The sequence below is a fragment of the Rhinolophus sinicus genome, linkage group LG05 (assembly GCF_036562045.2).
Source record: "Rhinolophus sinicus isolate RSC01 linkage group LG05, ASM3656204v1, whole genome shotgun sequence".
Taxonomy (NCBI): Eukaryota; Metazoa; Chordata; class Mammalia; order Chiroptera; family Rhinolophidae; genus Rhinolophus; species Rhinolophus sinicus.
The window spans coordinates 37,535,309-37,552,870 of record NC_133755.1 but is presented as its reverse complement, the minus strand read 5'-3'; the positions used below and the strand labels follow the sequence as shown (position 1 = coordinate 37,552,870).

At 33.0% G+C, this 17,562-nt stretch overlaps 1 protein-coding gene across 1 annotated transcript in view; it reads left to right on the top strand.

Annotated features, from left to right (window-relative positions):
- Positions 1-17,562, top strand: part of PSME4 (proteasome activator subunit 4) — an 87,552-nt gene that overhangs the window by 42,103 nt on the left and 27,887 nt on the right. Inside the window, exons 21-29 of the mRNA XM_019719483.2 lie at positions 6,946-7,001; positions 8,131-8,187; positions 8,400-8,455; positions 8,553-8,651; positions 10,755-10,817; positions 11,417-11,512; positions 12,517-12,648; positions 14,959-15,168; positions 16,236-16,372. Of these exons, the coding sequence (XP_019575042.2) occupies positions 6,946-7,001; positions 8,131-8,187; positions 8,400-8,455; positions 8,553-8,651; positions 10,755-10,817; positions 11,417-11,512; positions 12,517-12,648; positions 14,959-15,168; positions 16,236-16,372 (906 nt within the window). The remainder of the gene's footprint in view (positions 1-6,945; positions 7,002-8,130; positions 8,188-8,399; positions 8,456-8,552; positions 8,652-10,754; positions 10,818-11,416; positions 11,513-12,516; positions 12,649-14,958; positions 15,169-16,235; positions 16,373-17,562) is intronic.

Below are 17,562 nucleotides of genomic sequence, written 5' to 3'. Positions count from 1 at the left end.
CATTGGTTTTATAATTATTGGTGGTGTTTCTATATCACTTTAACCTTTTGTCATTGTTAGGCCAAAAATACCTGAGGCATAATTTAGGTCTATAAACTTGAAAGCTTATTCAGATTTTCCTATGGTACTATGATAACTTTCAATGTTAATGAGTTTTAAAATATGAACTCAGAGATATTTAAGTTCTTATGTTAGTTTACTGAGTTAAGATAAATACTCTTTCAAAAAGAAAAAAATACTTTTTTGTCTGAAATCAGTGTTGATTGAGGATTTTGTAGCAAAAAAGCTGGGGTGAAATTTGTTATTCATTGCAATTTTGAATTTTTTATTTTAGAGTTACCAAATTACTCTTATGAAGTTAAGTACGTTTCAGAGTATTATTTTGAATCAATGTCTCGATTTAGTCCATTGTTAGTATTACCATTTAAGTTGAAAGAATTAAGTTTAAATGAAATCAGTAATATGTAACTTTAGCTCACTTATTAAAAGTAGATAACTGCTAAGTTTCAGTAAACTATCTTTGATCATTTTCTCTCAACATCAACATCATTCTGCTGAGCAATTTAATGAAAATCACATAAAAATAAGTAACTCCTGCACCCTCAAAAAACACAGAGGAGAATTAGTTATTAATTTTGCAGTATAAATCTTAAAAATGTTTAAGGAATGTTTTTAAAAGGCAGCTTGTTTGTCTTTCCCATATTTTGTATAGTCAATGTTTAGAGTCATGCTTTTTCATAATTCCCACCTACTTCAATCTAAAAACTATTTCTAGGCATTGAACTTTAGATTGCTCATTAGATTTAAGAGGGACAAATAGGGTCATTTTGGGTAAGGAAATCTGTTTTAAGTTTACCTGGGAATTCGTTGAATTCTTTTAAAGAACTTCTGTTTTTCATCAGTTTTATAGTTTGACAACAATTTTACCAAAATTCATTTTTGTGAAGAGAGATTGATTTTAAAGAATATTTTTAAATGAGACCTGCAGAAATGGTTTTTATTCTCCGATAATCTTTACAGTGTGTAATATAGTAAGAACCTAACTCTTTTTATGGCATACTAAAATGTGATTTCATATGCAATGAATTTATTACATTAGCACATTTAGTTGTGTTTGAATGTGTTGACAATCAGAAGTGTGGTCATTTAATCCAGCAGTTTATCTAAGAGCAAAAGCATGTATCTTCTGTGTATATGATTAGAAGATTTTAAGTATTGAGGGTTCATTGGGATGTACTGCTAAAGGGTCAGCTCAGGAGGCTTAGAGGTTTCCGGTGCAGTTCTTATCAGCATGTAACCATATTTATGCCATGTAACTATAATAGTGAATTGAAGCAAAGTCTTTTTATCCTTTGAAGGAAATGGGCATCAGGATAAAAGTTCCATACAGTTGGTTATTATAAAACCAGGTAGATTTACATGTAATAAAATGCATTTTCAATAAGGAAAAGAATACCATGTTATAAAAATTTCATTATTGCCATGGATTATAAGTAGTTTGTTAACCTACATTACTATATAAGTTATAAAATTGATCCTGAGTATCCTTTTTCTCAGAAAAAGTGAAGAGTTAAGATAATTTAGACTGAAAAGTTTTGTTTTAGAATTTTCACTTATAAAGTGAAAATTTAATATAATTAAATATAATAGAAATTATATCAATGTATCATGTTTATATATTTTAATATATTTAAAAGTATACATATAAAATGTGTTCTTGTATTTAATATATAATGAAACAAAATAAAACAATGAAAACTATTGTTTGAATAATACACATTTTTAGGGTTCTTTATAATTACATACATCTATGCAGGATAATGATTATACAAAATAGAAGAATTAAAGATGAATGAGCAGCCCGTTGCTTTTGAATTGCCAAAATGGGGAGTTTGTAATGTCTTCCTTGGCCCTTTAAATAGTTTATAATAGAATCCTTTCCTTTAAAACTAATTTCTAACTGGTATCATTTTCATCTGAAATTTTAATTTATTTTGGTAATGTGTGCCTTTTTATGTGTATTTTCTTTATATAACATTCTGGCATTTTTTGAGGATAGTAAATTAGTTCTCACTAAAGTATCATAAAATAAAGTTAGTATTTTAAATTTCTAATATGCTTATTTTAATATGTCAGTAATTGTTAAAATCTTCTAAGTGTAAATTGATTTGAAAAAACTAACTTTAATTGATGGTACCGTTTTCTGTGATATTAAATCATACTGCCTAGTGTAAGGAAAGAATATCTGTAGCATAATTCTCAAATAAATTGTCAGCAGCAGGCAAATTTGAAACTAGTAGACAAAAACTCTTTACTTTGGACATTAGTTACTCCAGATGAAACACAGTAAAATGTACCAGGTGAGGGAGAAAAGGAAATGCATACTTGTAAGAGATGCTTTAATGTAATGCCAGAGATGCCTGAGGAAGTCACTCCTGTCAACAGCAAATAATTTGGCTGTTATATTACGGGACATTATGCATTTTCTGAAATACCAGAGCAGTTTTTGGAAGCACATAGCAACTCAAACAATTTTTTAAAATTTGAACAGTATTTTTATTTTTCTTATGTAAATCTCAATTAGGCAAAATATTCTAGCTGCTTTAATTTTTTTTTTTTTTGGTTAAACCACTTATTAAGTTCACCTTGTGCATTTATTATTAGTATTTGTCTTCTGGAAAATTGCAGTAATGAGAAACTGGAAGCTTAGTTTCATTCTGAGTTTTCCTGTAAGAAAATCCTAATTTAGTTCTTAATAGAGTGTATAGGATGGTCTTAATCCCATTATTCAGGGAAATGGCTACTATATGTGAAAACCAATTTTCTGTGTTATGTGATTAGAGACAAAAAGACAAAAAGCTTACTAAGTATATAGTAAATAATAAACCCAATGGTATCTACATTGTACTTTTTGTCTTTTAGCAATGTAGTTTACTAAGTACCTTGTACATGCTATAAATTTAACTGTTACAAAGGATGGGTGAAATAAGGTCCCTTGAGGGTAATTAAGGGTAAATTTTTAAAATCTAGTACAATTTTAATTTTTAAGTTTTGTTAGATACCAAGGTTGCTGAATTGATTATAAAATGGAATCTCTCTATTTTGCTCTTGGAACCTTTAGTTAATGATTTAATATAAATATTTGTGTATAGTTTATACTCATAGTTCTACCTTTATAGATGTGGAAGTTGGATTGTCTTTCCAGAGTCACACAGGAATACTGGACACTTGCCTTTAATCCTCAAATCGTCATTAATTTCTCCTTTTGCAGTCCACTCTATAATCCTTTAGGTTTAACCAGCTGTCACAGAATGTAAAAAACTAATAACACGCATAAAAACAGGGTTACTCAAGGTAGAGGAATCATCATTTTTCATCTGAAATATTTCTTCTTTACTTTGTGCCCCTTTTCCTCTGATAAACCTGTTAAGTCATTCTTAGTTAAATCATTCTTAGGACCTCAGCTTTTACTAACTTTTCACTCAAAAAAAAAAAAAAAAAATCACGCTTAAGGTCTAAGAATTGAGACCATTTCATTAATATGTGAAAGGATGTGTTGTTATGCGATGAGGGGCAGGGCTAGCTAACCTCTCTTGGCACCTCCAGGGAACTACCCAGCTCTGCTGGGGGAGCTGCACACAGAAAAGGAAACAGTTACTACTCCACGGTGAGTAATCCTGTTTTCTCCTTATTTCACCTTCTATTGTTTTCATTGATTTTTAAAAGCTTGTGTGTCAGACATGGAAATAGTTCTTATGCTCAGCATTAATTTTAAACCTAGCTCTATGTAAAATTTCTCTTAGCAACCTTTTGTTCATATGGTAGAGTAGAGCCAGCTTTTCATTTGTGTTTATCCTATTGATGTCTAGGATTGAATTGGATAACAGAACACAGCAATAGGCCAGTTGTCTCTTGTGAAGCACTTGTAATCTTGAATGGAAAAAATGTCTTAGTGGCTTGGTTTTTATACCCTTTATATTTGTTTTTATTTGGGAGGGGAGGGATTATTGGAAAGGATAGCTTGTTCTTTCACTTAGAGAGAGGAAGAATTATTACTGTTTGCAGTTATTTCATAACAATTAACCTAGCCTTCATTTGCATATTTGATTTGTATTGTATATTTCGTTTTTATGTTATTAGACATTTCTTCCTTTTTCACCATCCTATCTTTCCCACCAGTGATTTCAGTTTTACCCTAATCAAATATAAAGAAGATTGCCATCTAGTGGTACAAATAACATAGTTGTGGGAAACTGAAAGGTTTTGTTTTGTTTTTAGTAGCACACATATTGGACACATTTTGTTTATGAATTAGGTGGTAATATTTAGTTGCTGTGAAGCTAGTTTAACTTTGTTATTGTATAGATGGTATTATGTTTAATAAGTTGTGTTGAAATTACTTGTCAGAATCTTACTTAGTTCCTAGGTCAGTTTATATCAGTGTTTGTAAAATGAACCAGTGAATGAGTAGAATGAATTTCACTTGGGGGGTGGAGGAGTGATGGTATTTGATTTAAATTGTTTATATTGCTACTATAGCTTTTAATCAGAAGGCAGATCTATCGGTATTGGCAGCACTTTAAGTCTACTCAGCTAAGATTTTGCACATAACTAAAAGTTACAAGAGCAGTTTTATGTATTAGAGAGTATTGCACACATAGACTTACAATGTGGCCACAAAGAGATGCAATCATAAAAACTTAGGTAATGAATAGAGGTTTCTTTTAGAAAATTGTTCTTTTAAAGATAAGAAGAAATATTTAGTATAAATATGTATTTATACTTGCTGAGAAACATTTAGTGTAAACCATGTCAATTCAATGGAAGTTTAATTGATTTGTTAGATAAGAAGAGATTAATTAAAGCTGAATCTTAGATAAATAAGCATAAAAGGAACTTGTGATGGAGGAGAGCAAATAAAGTAAAGCTGAAATATATGTCTAACCAGATACCTTCTATACGCTTGAGCTATGGAAGATGAGTTTTTTAATTCCGGTTTTAAAAATAAAAGCCTAAGTCATTTTCATTTAAATGTATTTCTTAATACTTAAAAATCTCATATGGGTTGATATATTTTTTAAATAATTGTAATAGGTGAGACTTGTTTTTAAATGTGATTACATTGTAATTGGTGTTACTAGGATCAGAGATGTGTACAAGAAAAACATTGCAAATTCCCAACTGATACTCTTTTTTGTTTGATAGGGTTTTGGACTTTTTTTTTTTTTTCTGTATGTAGTAAAAATTATTCAGAATAGTTTGTTATAGGTTGGTTTTTTTATGTTGCTCCTGAGTAATTTTGTGACAATAATTAAAATGCATGCTTGGTTCAATTTTATTTGGTATCAGATATGGACTGGGTAAGATAAAATTGTGTTCCTTCTTTAGAAAACTGCTTGTAGTTCCAACAGCAGTGAAGAAACATGTCCTCTCATGTGATAGCTCATAACAAGCACTTCCCCATGCTGTACCAGGATAGCACGGGTTGGGGTGGGCAACAGTCTTACGCTTTATGCTTGTTACTGCTTGAACACACAGCCTTTTTCTCTGTGGTGGTGAAATCTAATTTCAGTAGACATGTTGGACTCTCCTAGAAGTTCATTGTAAAGGAATCTGATTTTACTTTTACTGACTAGATTCTGGATACGTATTTTATTTTTCAGTCATGCAAAATTTTACCAAATGCTCAAGATTGCAAGCTGTTGTCAAAGGTTGAAGCTTTATAGAATGAAAACCAGGTTTTAAGAATTTGAACTTGAAAATCTCTGAAAAGCAAATCAGCATTTTATATTATAAACTATTACCATTCTTTGTTTATACTTTGTAGGCTTGGTTTTGAAACTTGAGGCAGCATTATTGCCATCATAGGCACTAGATTATGGGGAAGAACATCATTTTATAATTGGCATTTAAAACTTAATGTTATTACCAATTACATAATTCCCAAAATTTATACCTACTATTAAGGAAAAATAACTTACTTAACTCAACTTAAAAAATGCAATATAGATGGGGGGGTATGTTGATTTTAAAATAGTGTTTTCTTCATTACAAGGCTGTGTAATTCATGAGTGATGAGTTATAACTATAAAATTTCTATTTATTACTAATTATAATTACCCTGTATTAGCTATGCTTACCCTGTGTGTCTTTGGCATTTGTGCCTATATTTCTCCTGTTAGAAAGTATTATCTCTTTGTAAACAGTTACTGAATTAAATCTCATTTTGATGTAAAATGTTGAAAATTATGTTTTTCATTGAAGAAAATTTAGGTTTCAGATATAAAGGTTCGTATTCCCCAGTAAAATCTGTTCTTAACATACCTAAAAAGTGACTTTTAACCATTTAATGAGTTTAACTAGTTTGGTTTGTTCTGATAATATAATTCTTTGTGACGAATCTTTAATTAGGAAATGCAGTGTTTCTACATCTGAACGTCTTCAAAAGTAGTGGCACTTTACTGCAGATGGTAGGAGAAATCATTTTGGCTGGTTTTGAGAGGAAGGGTAATGATTATCTAAAGCTTGTCTGCTATATATTCTACAATAAAATTGGTGGGTTTTTGGTGACCAGTTTTAACCTTTATTATGCCATTACAAAGCTGACTTTTCTTTGTATAAATGTATAAATGTTTATCATGAGATTTAATTAAGCTTTTATACTATCATTACTATGCTCATTTAGGCACTGAATTCCCCCCTGCCTCCAAGTCATTAAATTAACATTTTCTTTAAGATGAATAATATTGTCCTTACTGATAAAACAGATAGCATTAATCTTCAAATGGATAGAGTAAAGAATTGAAGTATGAAGCCTGGAAATCTGTGTTTGTTAAAAGAGCACCATCTTTGTTTTGATTTGAACATTCTAGCAGTGACACTTTTTCCCTTTAATCCTTCTTATTAGTATTAATAATAAATACAAGCACTCTTGTTTTTATACAGGGTACCAAGTATGGTGTCCTTGGAAGAGACAAAGTTGTATACTGGACTTGAATATGGTATGTGAATCTTAATCTGAGTAAATCTGTGTGGACAATTTTTTCAGTTACTCTAAGGTTTAATAGAATAAGTTTGTAGTTATAATATTCCTAGTCTCTTTTATATGTAAATGAACATTAACTACACAATAGTTGTATTTGTTTTTTCTGGAGAAACTGAAAATTATTATGTAAAGAATAGACAGTAAAAGATAGAAATTGCAGGGCAGCCGGATGGCTCAGTTGGTTAGAGTGCAAGCTCTCAACAACAAGGTTGCTGGTTCAATTCCCACATGGGATAATAGGCTGAGACCCATGCAACGAAAGATTGAAAACAGCGACTGGACTTGGAGCTGAGCTGCGCCCTCCACAGCTAGATTGAAGGACAACGACTTGGAGCTGATGGGCCCTGGAGAAATACACTGTTCCCCAATATTCCCCAGTAAAATAAAATAAATTAAAAAAAAAGATAGAAATTGGGTCCGTAAGTAAATACTTGGATATTTTCTGTATGCAAGGCACTTTCATATATTGTAATCTTCATTTATATTTAGAATTGTTTTAGAACTGTATATTATATTTGATATGAATGGAAAATTATGATCTTTATATATTCTGTCTTTGTATTTTTCTATCATAGTTAAATTTTATGTAAATGTTTATGTACATTTTCTATAATTATTTATGTAAAGCAATTTAATATTCAGAATCTAACATTAATAGAAATTGGGCACTCTTCTGAATTGCTAGATTAACACTGGAGTTAGTTGCATCCATGAATTGCTAGAGTATAGTTTTAGTTTCCTAGATTTGGGTCACCCATAACTAATTAGAGAATCCTGTGTATTTATGGTCTCTAGTTAGTGAATAGAGCCTTAGAAATATTGGCAAGGATGGTTTCTTTCTACCTCCTCTTTGCCTGCTCAATAAAGTTTTATAAGCAGGTTGTTGTAAATGTGAAGGTTATAAAATTTATTCTGTACAATGCCTAGCCACTAATCCAACTGTGATAAAGGCTGACCCATTTGTTTTTTTCCTGGATATATGATCTCTTCTTGACACAAACTGTTGATAGAAACTTGAACAGTCTAGGGAGCTCTTTAGTGTGTCTAAAGTGTCTAAAATGCCTTCTCTCATTTTTCTGAAATAGATCTATCCAGAGAGAATCACCGAGAAGCAATTGCTAGGGTCATAAGGAAACTTCTTAGTAAGTACATATATGCATTTAACTTATTTTTAATAGATATTTAGGAATTTTATTCTATGGTGTAGGTGCTTTTACTTAACTTTTTTTTTTTCCAAATGGTGAGAATATCAGGCAGTGTTTTTTTACTTAATTAATAATATTTTTACTAATATATTAGAAGTCCTATAGTAATTAAAAATATTTTAACCATAATCCTTTTTCTTCTATTATAGACCATATACTTAATAATTCAGAAGATGATACCAAGTCTTTGTTTCTTATCATAAAGGTACAATCATTTAACAGTTGCATAATTTAGTATGACTGGGTTTGATATGATCACTTTGATGTGATGTAAATATAAAATTTGAAATTCTTTGACACAGATTATTGGAGACCTATTGCAATTCCAAGGATCGCACAAGCATGAATTTGACTCCCGTTGGAAAAGCTTTAACCTAGTAAAGAAATCAATGGAAAATAGGGTCAGTATTTTCTCTACAACTTTGAATTAATATTTTTAAAAATACTATATCAATTATATAACTACCTGATTGATTGTTCAGCATACAGAGGAAGTTTTCCTGTAAGTAAAAATAGTAGATTTTCAAATGTTTTATCCTGATTTAATCAAAAGGATCCTAGAAAATAATGTATTTTTCTGATACAAATTCTTCTGTCAATTTCCATGATAGTCTCTGAGTATTTGGAGTATGATAACTCGGCAACAGCATTTGGGCTACCTTGTGAGAACCTGAAGGAGTAAAAGATGGGGAGGAATTGTCCACAGGCATGAATTTAAAGGATTTGTACTTTACGTAGATCTGAGAAAATACATTGTATGTTGTGTTTGTGCTCTAGGAGAGTCAGTACAAGCTTCTTTGGAAGCGTGAAAGAAAGAATACTTAAATCAGCTATAGGCTGTTCATAGTAGTGTTACTTTATAGATAGAGACTTCTGTTGAAATCGAATCTAAAAAGGTTGTGTAAGTTCATTGTGTAGACAAGAGATGCTACCTGTTTTATTTTTTGTTTTTTGTTTTTTTTTGCTGATAAATAGATTTAATGATACATTCCTCTTTACACAGATGGCTACAGAGACTTTAATCTAGGAATATACACCTATGCAACACAGACCAATTAGCCAGATCTAAAATAAACTGGCTTCTGAAAACTACCCCGTAAACATTACATCCCTTCTCACATTACATCACTTCTCCCATCCAAAATGACCCTAATCTCGAATGAAAGCAGTTATTGTAGGGGAACCAGAAACCTAGCTTTGGGGTCAAAAGGAAGAACCAAAGGAAAAACAGCACTTCAGTGGTTAGTTGGGCAAAGCAGGGAATCAGGTGCCCTTTACTGTACTGCTTTGGTCTTCTTACTCTTGCTCTTTTTGTCCCTCTTCTTCAGTCCATCCATGTTAGCTCTCAATAGGTTTGAATAAGCCACCTGAAACTTACTCACTTCTTTGGAGCTCACCACAGTGCTGATCTTCTTTTTCCCATCAGTAGCTCTTAACAGACACTTGTTGTCTGAGGGCTGAAAGCCCTCCACAGAACCTTTCCTTGGAATGGGTTTAGTTCGCCCACCATCTGCTCGCTCTCCAACAGCACCATCCCGGCTCCGCTAGCTCCCCTCCGTCAGCATAAGTCCCACGCAATTGTAACCGGTGCTACCTGTTTTTGACAGAGGCAATAGCATATAACGGTGCAGGGAAATATACAAATATGGTCTGCTTTAGGAAACGGTGGCTGTAGGGAAGAGTGGCAGTGGTAAACTAGGTCATTTATAGTTTGTCCCGAGAAAAGTGCTTCAGTTTTATATTCAGCAATAGGGCAGTCATTAAAGGTTCTTAAGTAGATCTGATTTGACTATTGGAAAGATCAATATTTATTTCAGTGAATTTTGGAAAGCTCACCAGCCACTGTGAAAATTAAGCAGTAGGAAATTCACTCAGGAGGTAGGGAAGGTAGGGAAATGATTGTAATAGCCCAGGTGGAATAGCCTGAGTCACGTCACCGGCATTGGGATGGAGAGCTGTTTTGAAAAAGAAGGAATTAGGCAACTTGACTATTGAGGTAAAGATGTGAAAGAGAAATAATCTTTGAGTGACAGATAATCTGCCCTTAGTGACGGGGTAGAAGATTGGGGGTGAAGGAGACTTTAAAAGATAAGTTTTAGAACGATAAAAAGATACTATGTTCTGTAGTAAGCATACACAATTACCCAGAAAGTCTACTTATAGATGTAACAGTCAATGTTCTTTGTAGGCTGTTTTGTATTTTAGTATTCATCTGAATAAGGACCAGCTCCATTACTCACCCATGCATGGATCCATAAACTATCAGAAAAACAGGGTGTTGGACTAGCCATCTAAAGAGGATATTTCTATTAGTCATAAAATTAATTGAAATAGTATATTTTACTATAAGTCTGATGTCTTCAGAAGAATAAGTGAAATACCTACTGTACCCACCAGGACGCCTTGGACTTTGTTTAAACTAATATTTCATTAAGGATTCAGGGGAATCCATTATTGAAGTCATTTAGGGAAAATGTTGAAGTATTTGCTACTTTGTCTTTCAGCTCCATGGGAAAAAACAACATATCAGAGCACTGTTGATCGACAGAGTAATGTTGCAGCATGAGGTAAATATCTGTTTAAAATAACAGTGACTTTTTACTTATTTTGAAAAAGACTTTTATTAAAATATAGCCTACATACAGTATTATGTTAGTTTCAGATGTGTAGGATAGTGGTTAGACATTTATATAATTTACGAAGTGATTTCCTTGACTAGTACCTATCTGACACTACATGTAGTTTTTACAGTATTATCGACTATATTCCCTATGCTTCACTTTACATCCCCATGACAGTTTTGTGATTTGTGACTACCTATTTGTACTTCTTAATCCCCTCACCTTTTCCACCCAGCCTCCAAACCCCTCCCATCTGGCAACCATCAGTTTGTTTCCTGTATCTATGAGTTTGCTTCTGTTTCATTTGTTTATTTATTTTGTTCTTTAGATTCCACATATAAGTGAGATCATACGGTATTTGTCTTTCTCTGTTTGACTCATTTCACTCAGCATAATACCTTCCAAGTCCACCCAGGTTGTTGTATCATGATGACTTTTTTTTTAAATCACAGTTTTCCAGACGAATATTTAATTATTTGTGTTACTTCATAATTAAATGAACTTTTAGTACAAACTTTGAGATTTGATTTACAATGTTTTCATAGCTACGGACACTAACTGTTGAGGGTTGTGAATACAAAAACGTACATCAAGATATGATCAGAGATCTTCTTCGTTTATCTACAAGTTCATACAGTCAGGTAAGGCTAGTGTGAACACTGCCCTCCCCCATTCTGATTCTATTACATGCACTTGAAATATCCCCATTTTAACAAGGGCGTTTAAATAATTTTTTGGCATAGAAAACACCTTTCAAATTTTGAATATATTCAAACTAATTTTGCTAGTCTTTTTCAGATAATGTTTATTTTGCTGTTTGTAATTCTCAAATCTTTTTAAAGAAAATTAAGGTGCTATTGTAATGTTGTTGCCACTTAATTAAATCTACATTATGAAGGCCATGTAATCCTCCTAGGTGTTGTTATGCTTGGGTTTCAGAAAGCTATTACCATTCTTAAGGAGGCATAGGACCAAGAGCTTATCTCCAAGGATAGAGAACTGGAAAAAGTAAAGAGATTCATGTCCAGTCAATTATTCTGTATTTATAAAATAATATAATTAGGAAACCTATCTTTAACCCAGAGAGTTCACCTAAAGTAATCTTTAAAAGAGTTTGAAATGTGTACAGTGTGTTGCTTTTATTCTAATCGGTTAATGAATAATTATTTAGTTCATGGATTTTACATTTATATTGAATCTTTTGTCTGTGTTCAAAATATGTAGGCTGTAACTTAAGGTCTGTATTGAAAAGGTTAAGTTGTTCTCTGTTTTGGAAAGTCTTTGATTTTCCTCCTGTAGACACACAAAATCAGACTTTCATCATCAAGAGTAACTCAGGATAAAGTTTAATAGTTTGAAGATTATGTTACTGATCAAATACATATTGGTTCCATTCAGGGTCTCCTTTATCAAAAATATTTGAACTAATGTAACCTAACCCATGGAATATGGTTGGTAGTAATATGCTTTCTTTTGTGATAAAAAAAGATGATTTATTTGTTTTTGTTAAGGCATGTGCTTTGATATATTTTTCTGTTATTACAACAATATTTAAATTATCATCACTTTGTTTTTGATAATTTAGAAATCATTGTAGTTTGTCTACCATGTAATATAAGTCCTCTGTTAATAATACTTTCTCCAGGTCAGAAATAAGGCTCAGCAAACATTTTTTGCTGCCTTGGGAGCATATAACTTCTGTTGCAGAGATATCATTCCCTTGGTTTTGGAGTTCTTAAGGCCTGATAGACAAGATGTCACGCAACAGCAGTTCAAGGTACAGAGTTTTTTGTTTTGTTTTACTATAATTTTTCAAACATACAGAAAAGTTGAAAGAATTCTACCGTTAACATGTTCACCATTCAGGTTTTATATTTAACATTTTGCTATATTTTATTTATCACATCTTTCCACCTCTTTATCTTATTTTTATGTCCCGGGGTGCCAAAAAATTGTATGCAAGTGGACACTGGTCAGTGTTGCTTAAGCAGCAGTTTTCTGTAATTAGAAGTGTCTGGACGGTGATCGTAACCACTTGGAGCATCTCTTATAATTGCAGAAGTCAAATGTGACTTGTATTCATCTTTTATTATTGGTATATATTATTACAATGTTATTAGGTTGGTGCAAAAGTCATTGTGGTTTCGCAATTATTTTTAACCTTTTAAACCACAGTGACTTTTGCACCAACCTAATAGTTTTTTTCCTTTGTAACAATGTGTATACATTTTTTTGGCACCTTTGTATTTCAAAGTAAGTTGAAGATAGCAGTATACTTCATCTTTAAACAGATACAGTCTTTTTTTCCTTCATAATTATTTACTTATTTACCTATGTTTATGATCAGTGTTGTGGTGGAGAAAATGTAGGATGCAATTTGAATTGAACACCAGTTAGTGAGTACCTCTCTGGCCTACGGGAGAAGAGGGCGAAAGACCAAAAACCATGTAGAGTAGTGTGACCAGCATGAAGGAGGACCTGAGACACGAAGAAACATAAGTTTGAACAACTGAGTGAAAGTTTGTGTGATTAGAGCAGAGAAGGAAGGAAATGACACAAGATAAGGAAAATCCTACATCTCACAGGGATGCTATATAGAGAATAGGTGAACTATAATGATTGCTTATACCATTAGATAAAAGTGGGTTGAAAGTGATTTGGGAGGGAGAATTGATTAGACTTAGTTAAAAATATAGGGGGACTTAAACAGGAGGTATCAAAATTATTAAGGTTCTGGATTGTGCAACTCATTGTTGGTACATCAGAGAGAATAGGGAGAATAGATTAGAAATTAGTTTTTTTGGATAAGTAGGCAGTTAGACATCTGAGTGTGGCATTCAAAAATACCATTTCAGTATGCGTTGATGATAATTGAAATCTTTGGGCTTGGGTAAGGAAGCCTAGGAGGAGAATGAGAAGAGGATCAGGAGGCAAGTGTTGAGAAAACTATTCTAAAAAGAAGAGCTAACCTAGAAGGGAAAGGTCAGAAAGACATCAAGAAATGAGGAGGAATTACAGAAGACAAGGAGAGATCTTTCTAGAAGGAAGACTCAATCAGCAGTGTCAGTTGCTTTCTGGAGAGAATTAAGATGAGAGCTAAACATGTTCCTTAAAGTTAGCTTATAAGGACAGGTCAGCAAACCTGTAGTGTGGGCTCAGTTGCTTGCTTTTGTAAGTAAAGTATTATTGGCACACAGCCATGTCCATCGTTTATGTATTGTCTATGGCTATTTTTATGCTACAGTGGCAGAGATGAGTAGTTGTGAGGGGAGTACTTGGCCAACTATTTACTGTATCACTCTTTACAGAAAATGTGTGCTGACCCCTAGTGTAGATGTATAATTCAAGAGTGTTGCAGAAGGTTTAACTATTTGGGTGGTATGTTGTTGACCTTGAGAGCATTTTAAATGGACAGAATCAGATAGGTTAAATAATATCAAAATTGAAAAAGGTGTATTAGGTCAGTAAAATTGAGCTTAACAAATCTGTAAAGAGAACTAGAGCTTGGGTGGGTAAGAAGCCACAGTGGAATTTAGTTATGGTGAATGTTCAGGAAATAACAAAATGTTTTGGTACTAAATTGCTCTTTTCATTAGAAAGGGATACCTACTGTTATCAGTATCATTCTGATTAATTGTACTTTTATGAGTAGAGAGTACACAGTATAATGAAGTCACCTAATTCTTATATGTGCTTAGGAAAATACTTGGCAAACAGATCTTAACTACTATTTTAGAAATTATTCCAAACATTATGCCCTAAAATGCTGAGTGGTACAGTTCCTGGCTTTTATGATAAAACTGTAGAAGAGAATTGGAATGGAAGCTATGTTCTTTAAAATAACATCCTTATATTTCTATATTATTAGCCATTCTTTGAGCTAGCCCTCTATTAAATGACTTAGAGAAAATATTACTGGATGTCAAGTTCAAGTTTCTAAAAGTTAAAATTCAAGTATGTGAACCTATTTTATTAACCAGTATCAAGCATTTAAATAATAAATGTTTAGTAAATTTAAAATATGTAGATAGTGGGCTACAACTAAACAACACCTCTTTATTTCCCATATTAATCATTTTTCCTGCAGGGTGCCTTGTATTGTCTCCTTGGAAATCACAGTGGTGTATGTTTGGCAAACCTTCATGACTGGGACTGTATTGTACAGACTTGGCCAGCAATTGTTTCTTCTGGTCTTAGCAAAGCAATGTCCCTGGAAAAGCCATCAATAGTGAGACTGTTTGATGATCTTGCAGAAAAGATTCATCGTCAATATGAAACAATTGGCTTGGACTTCACAGTAAGCATAACCATTTTGTAATTCAGATTTTCTTGGAAATACTGCCTTGTTAAAATGCTTTTCAGTCTTCTTGTCTTTTTTACAGTAATATTCTTGATATTTGATTGTAATATACTTTTTGTTTTGATTTGTTTTTTGTTTCCTTTATGATTGTTACTGTAAATAGCAGGGTGGAATAGGAGGTTGGAGCATGGCCAAGAGACAGCTAAATTGTTCTCTTCCAAGAGGCCACAAAGAGCTAATACACTGTTGCTTTAAGCATTATTCCCTGTATGTCCATGGTCTAATTTTTCAAAGAATTGATTATATTTTAAGAGGTCACTCGTACTAGCCAAAGTCGCAAAAGATTGATGACAGGGTTCATAATTTATAGTGAAGAAAATTAAAACGGAATGATTTGACAAATGGAAAAAATAGAGAATATCAGTTTCATTGGTGCTGAAATGGAGAGATGTAACAGAACAGCAGGTCATCTATAAATTTTCAAACACATATTTACACACCCATCAGAATTGGGTGTGGCTGGAAGAGGTGTGAGTGCAGTTGAATGCCCCACTTCTCTAAAGTGATTGTGTTTGACATCCATCCTTTGGTTTAAAAACCACTGCTCTAAATGTATTCCTTTTCTATAAAACGTAGTTTTGCTATTTGCAACTGTCACTAGATTAAGCTATCTCTTAAAAAATCTTTTAAATTGAAATGTAATTCACATTCCGAAGAATTCACCCTTCTAATAGTCATGTGCTTATATATTCACAATAGTATCAATATATCCACAGTGTTGTACAACTATCACTGCTCTTATTCCAGAACATTTTCATCATTCAAAGACACCCTGTACCCAGCAACAGTTACTTCCCAATTCTCCCATATCCCTAGCCTCTGGAAACCACTCATCTACTTTCTTTTCTCTGTTAATTTGCCTATTGACATTTCATATAAATGGAATCATGTAATATGTGGTCTTTTGTATCTGGCTTCTTTCAGTCGGCAAAAAGTCATGATTCATCTATTTTGTATTATGTGTCAGTACTTCATTTTTACCCCTGGCTTTTCTTTTTAATAAGATTCCAAAGTCATGTGTTGGAATAGCAGAACTGCTTCAACAATCAAAAAACCCCTCTACCAACCAGGTAATGCTTAGCTCAGAAGAAATAAAAGAAGGACTTAAACGGCAACAAGAAAAGAATGCTGATGCCCTAAGGTAATTCTAAATGCCTGCTTGTCAAAATAGATTACATTATAGATACTAGGTTTTAAATATCTCTAAAATACAGATGAACCATAACTACATAATGAAATCTACACATTGATTCTGAAAAAATACAAACTTGTTAGGAAATAATTATTGTGAAGATTCCCTGATTGTTAATCTGTAGCTGTGGAGGTGGTGGAAAACACCATCTTGCAATAGTTACCTTAATAGCGTATCTTTTTTTTAATGTAAATTGTCTTTGATTTTTTAAATACACATATCAGTCATTAAATTCTAAATCAAGTTCAACACATTTATTTCTTCATAGCTCTTATAATAATTACTTTTTGATCAAATTTATGTAAATTTGGTATCAGGATATTAGTAAACTGTTTTTAGGTTTTTGGAACAAAAGCACCTCAGAGCTTCAGTGATAACACTCAACCAAGAGCCTTCCTAACTTGATTTTTTCCTTGCCTTATGAATATGCTTATTAATTTTTTTCTAACATGTCTATATATAAATAATAAACTCTCATATTATAGCCTACCTCATGTGTACCTTGAATGCCATATAGGCAGACTACTCCTAACTAATTGATTACTACTCACAGATTTACTTTTTTTTTTTAAATACATTTTATTGGTGAATATTGGGGAACAGTTTGTTTCTCCAGGGCCCATCAGCTCCAAGTCGTTGTCCTGCAGTCTGGTTGTGGAGGGTGCAGCGCAGCTCTAAGTCCAATCACTGTTTTCAATCTTAGTTGCAGGGGGCACAGCCCACCATCCCATGTGGGAATTGAACCAGTAACATTGTTGTTGAGAGCTCACGCTCTAACCAACTGAGCCATCCGGCCACCCTTCCGGAAGCTCAGCAGCAACTCATGGCTTTCAATCTGCCCATGTGGGAATCAAACCAGCAACCCTGTTGTTCAGAGCTCGCGCTCTAACCAACTGAGCCACCTGGCTGCCCATCACAGATTTACTTTCGAATGTCCATTCACGAACAGTTGACTTGCTCATTTCACCTAGCACTTTTTTGGTTTTCTTTCTGTCCTTCATATTCTTTTCCCAGAGTCTCTGTTTACCCATCTGTTTTATTTTGGCTTGCTTCTCACCAGGCCCTTCCTTTACAGTCATGTGATGAGAAGTAAGAGAGGGTACATCGGGCCAGAATTGAATTTGTTAACATTGTCTGAT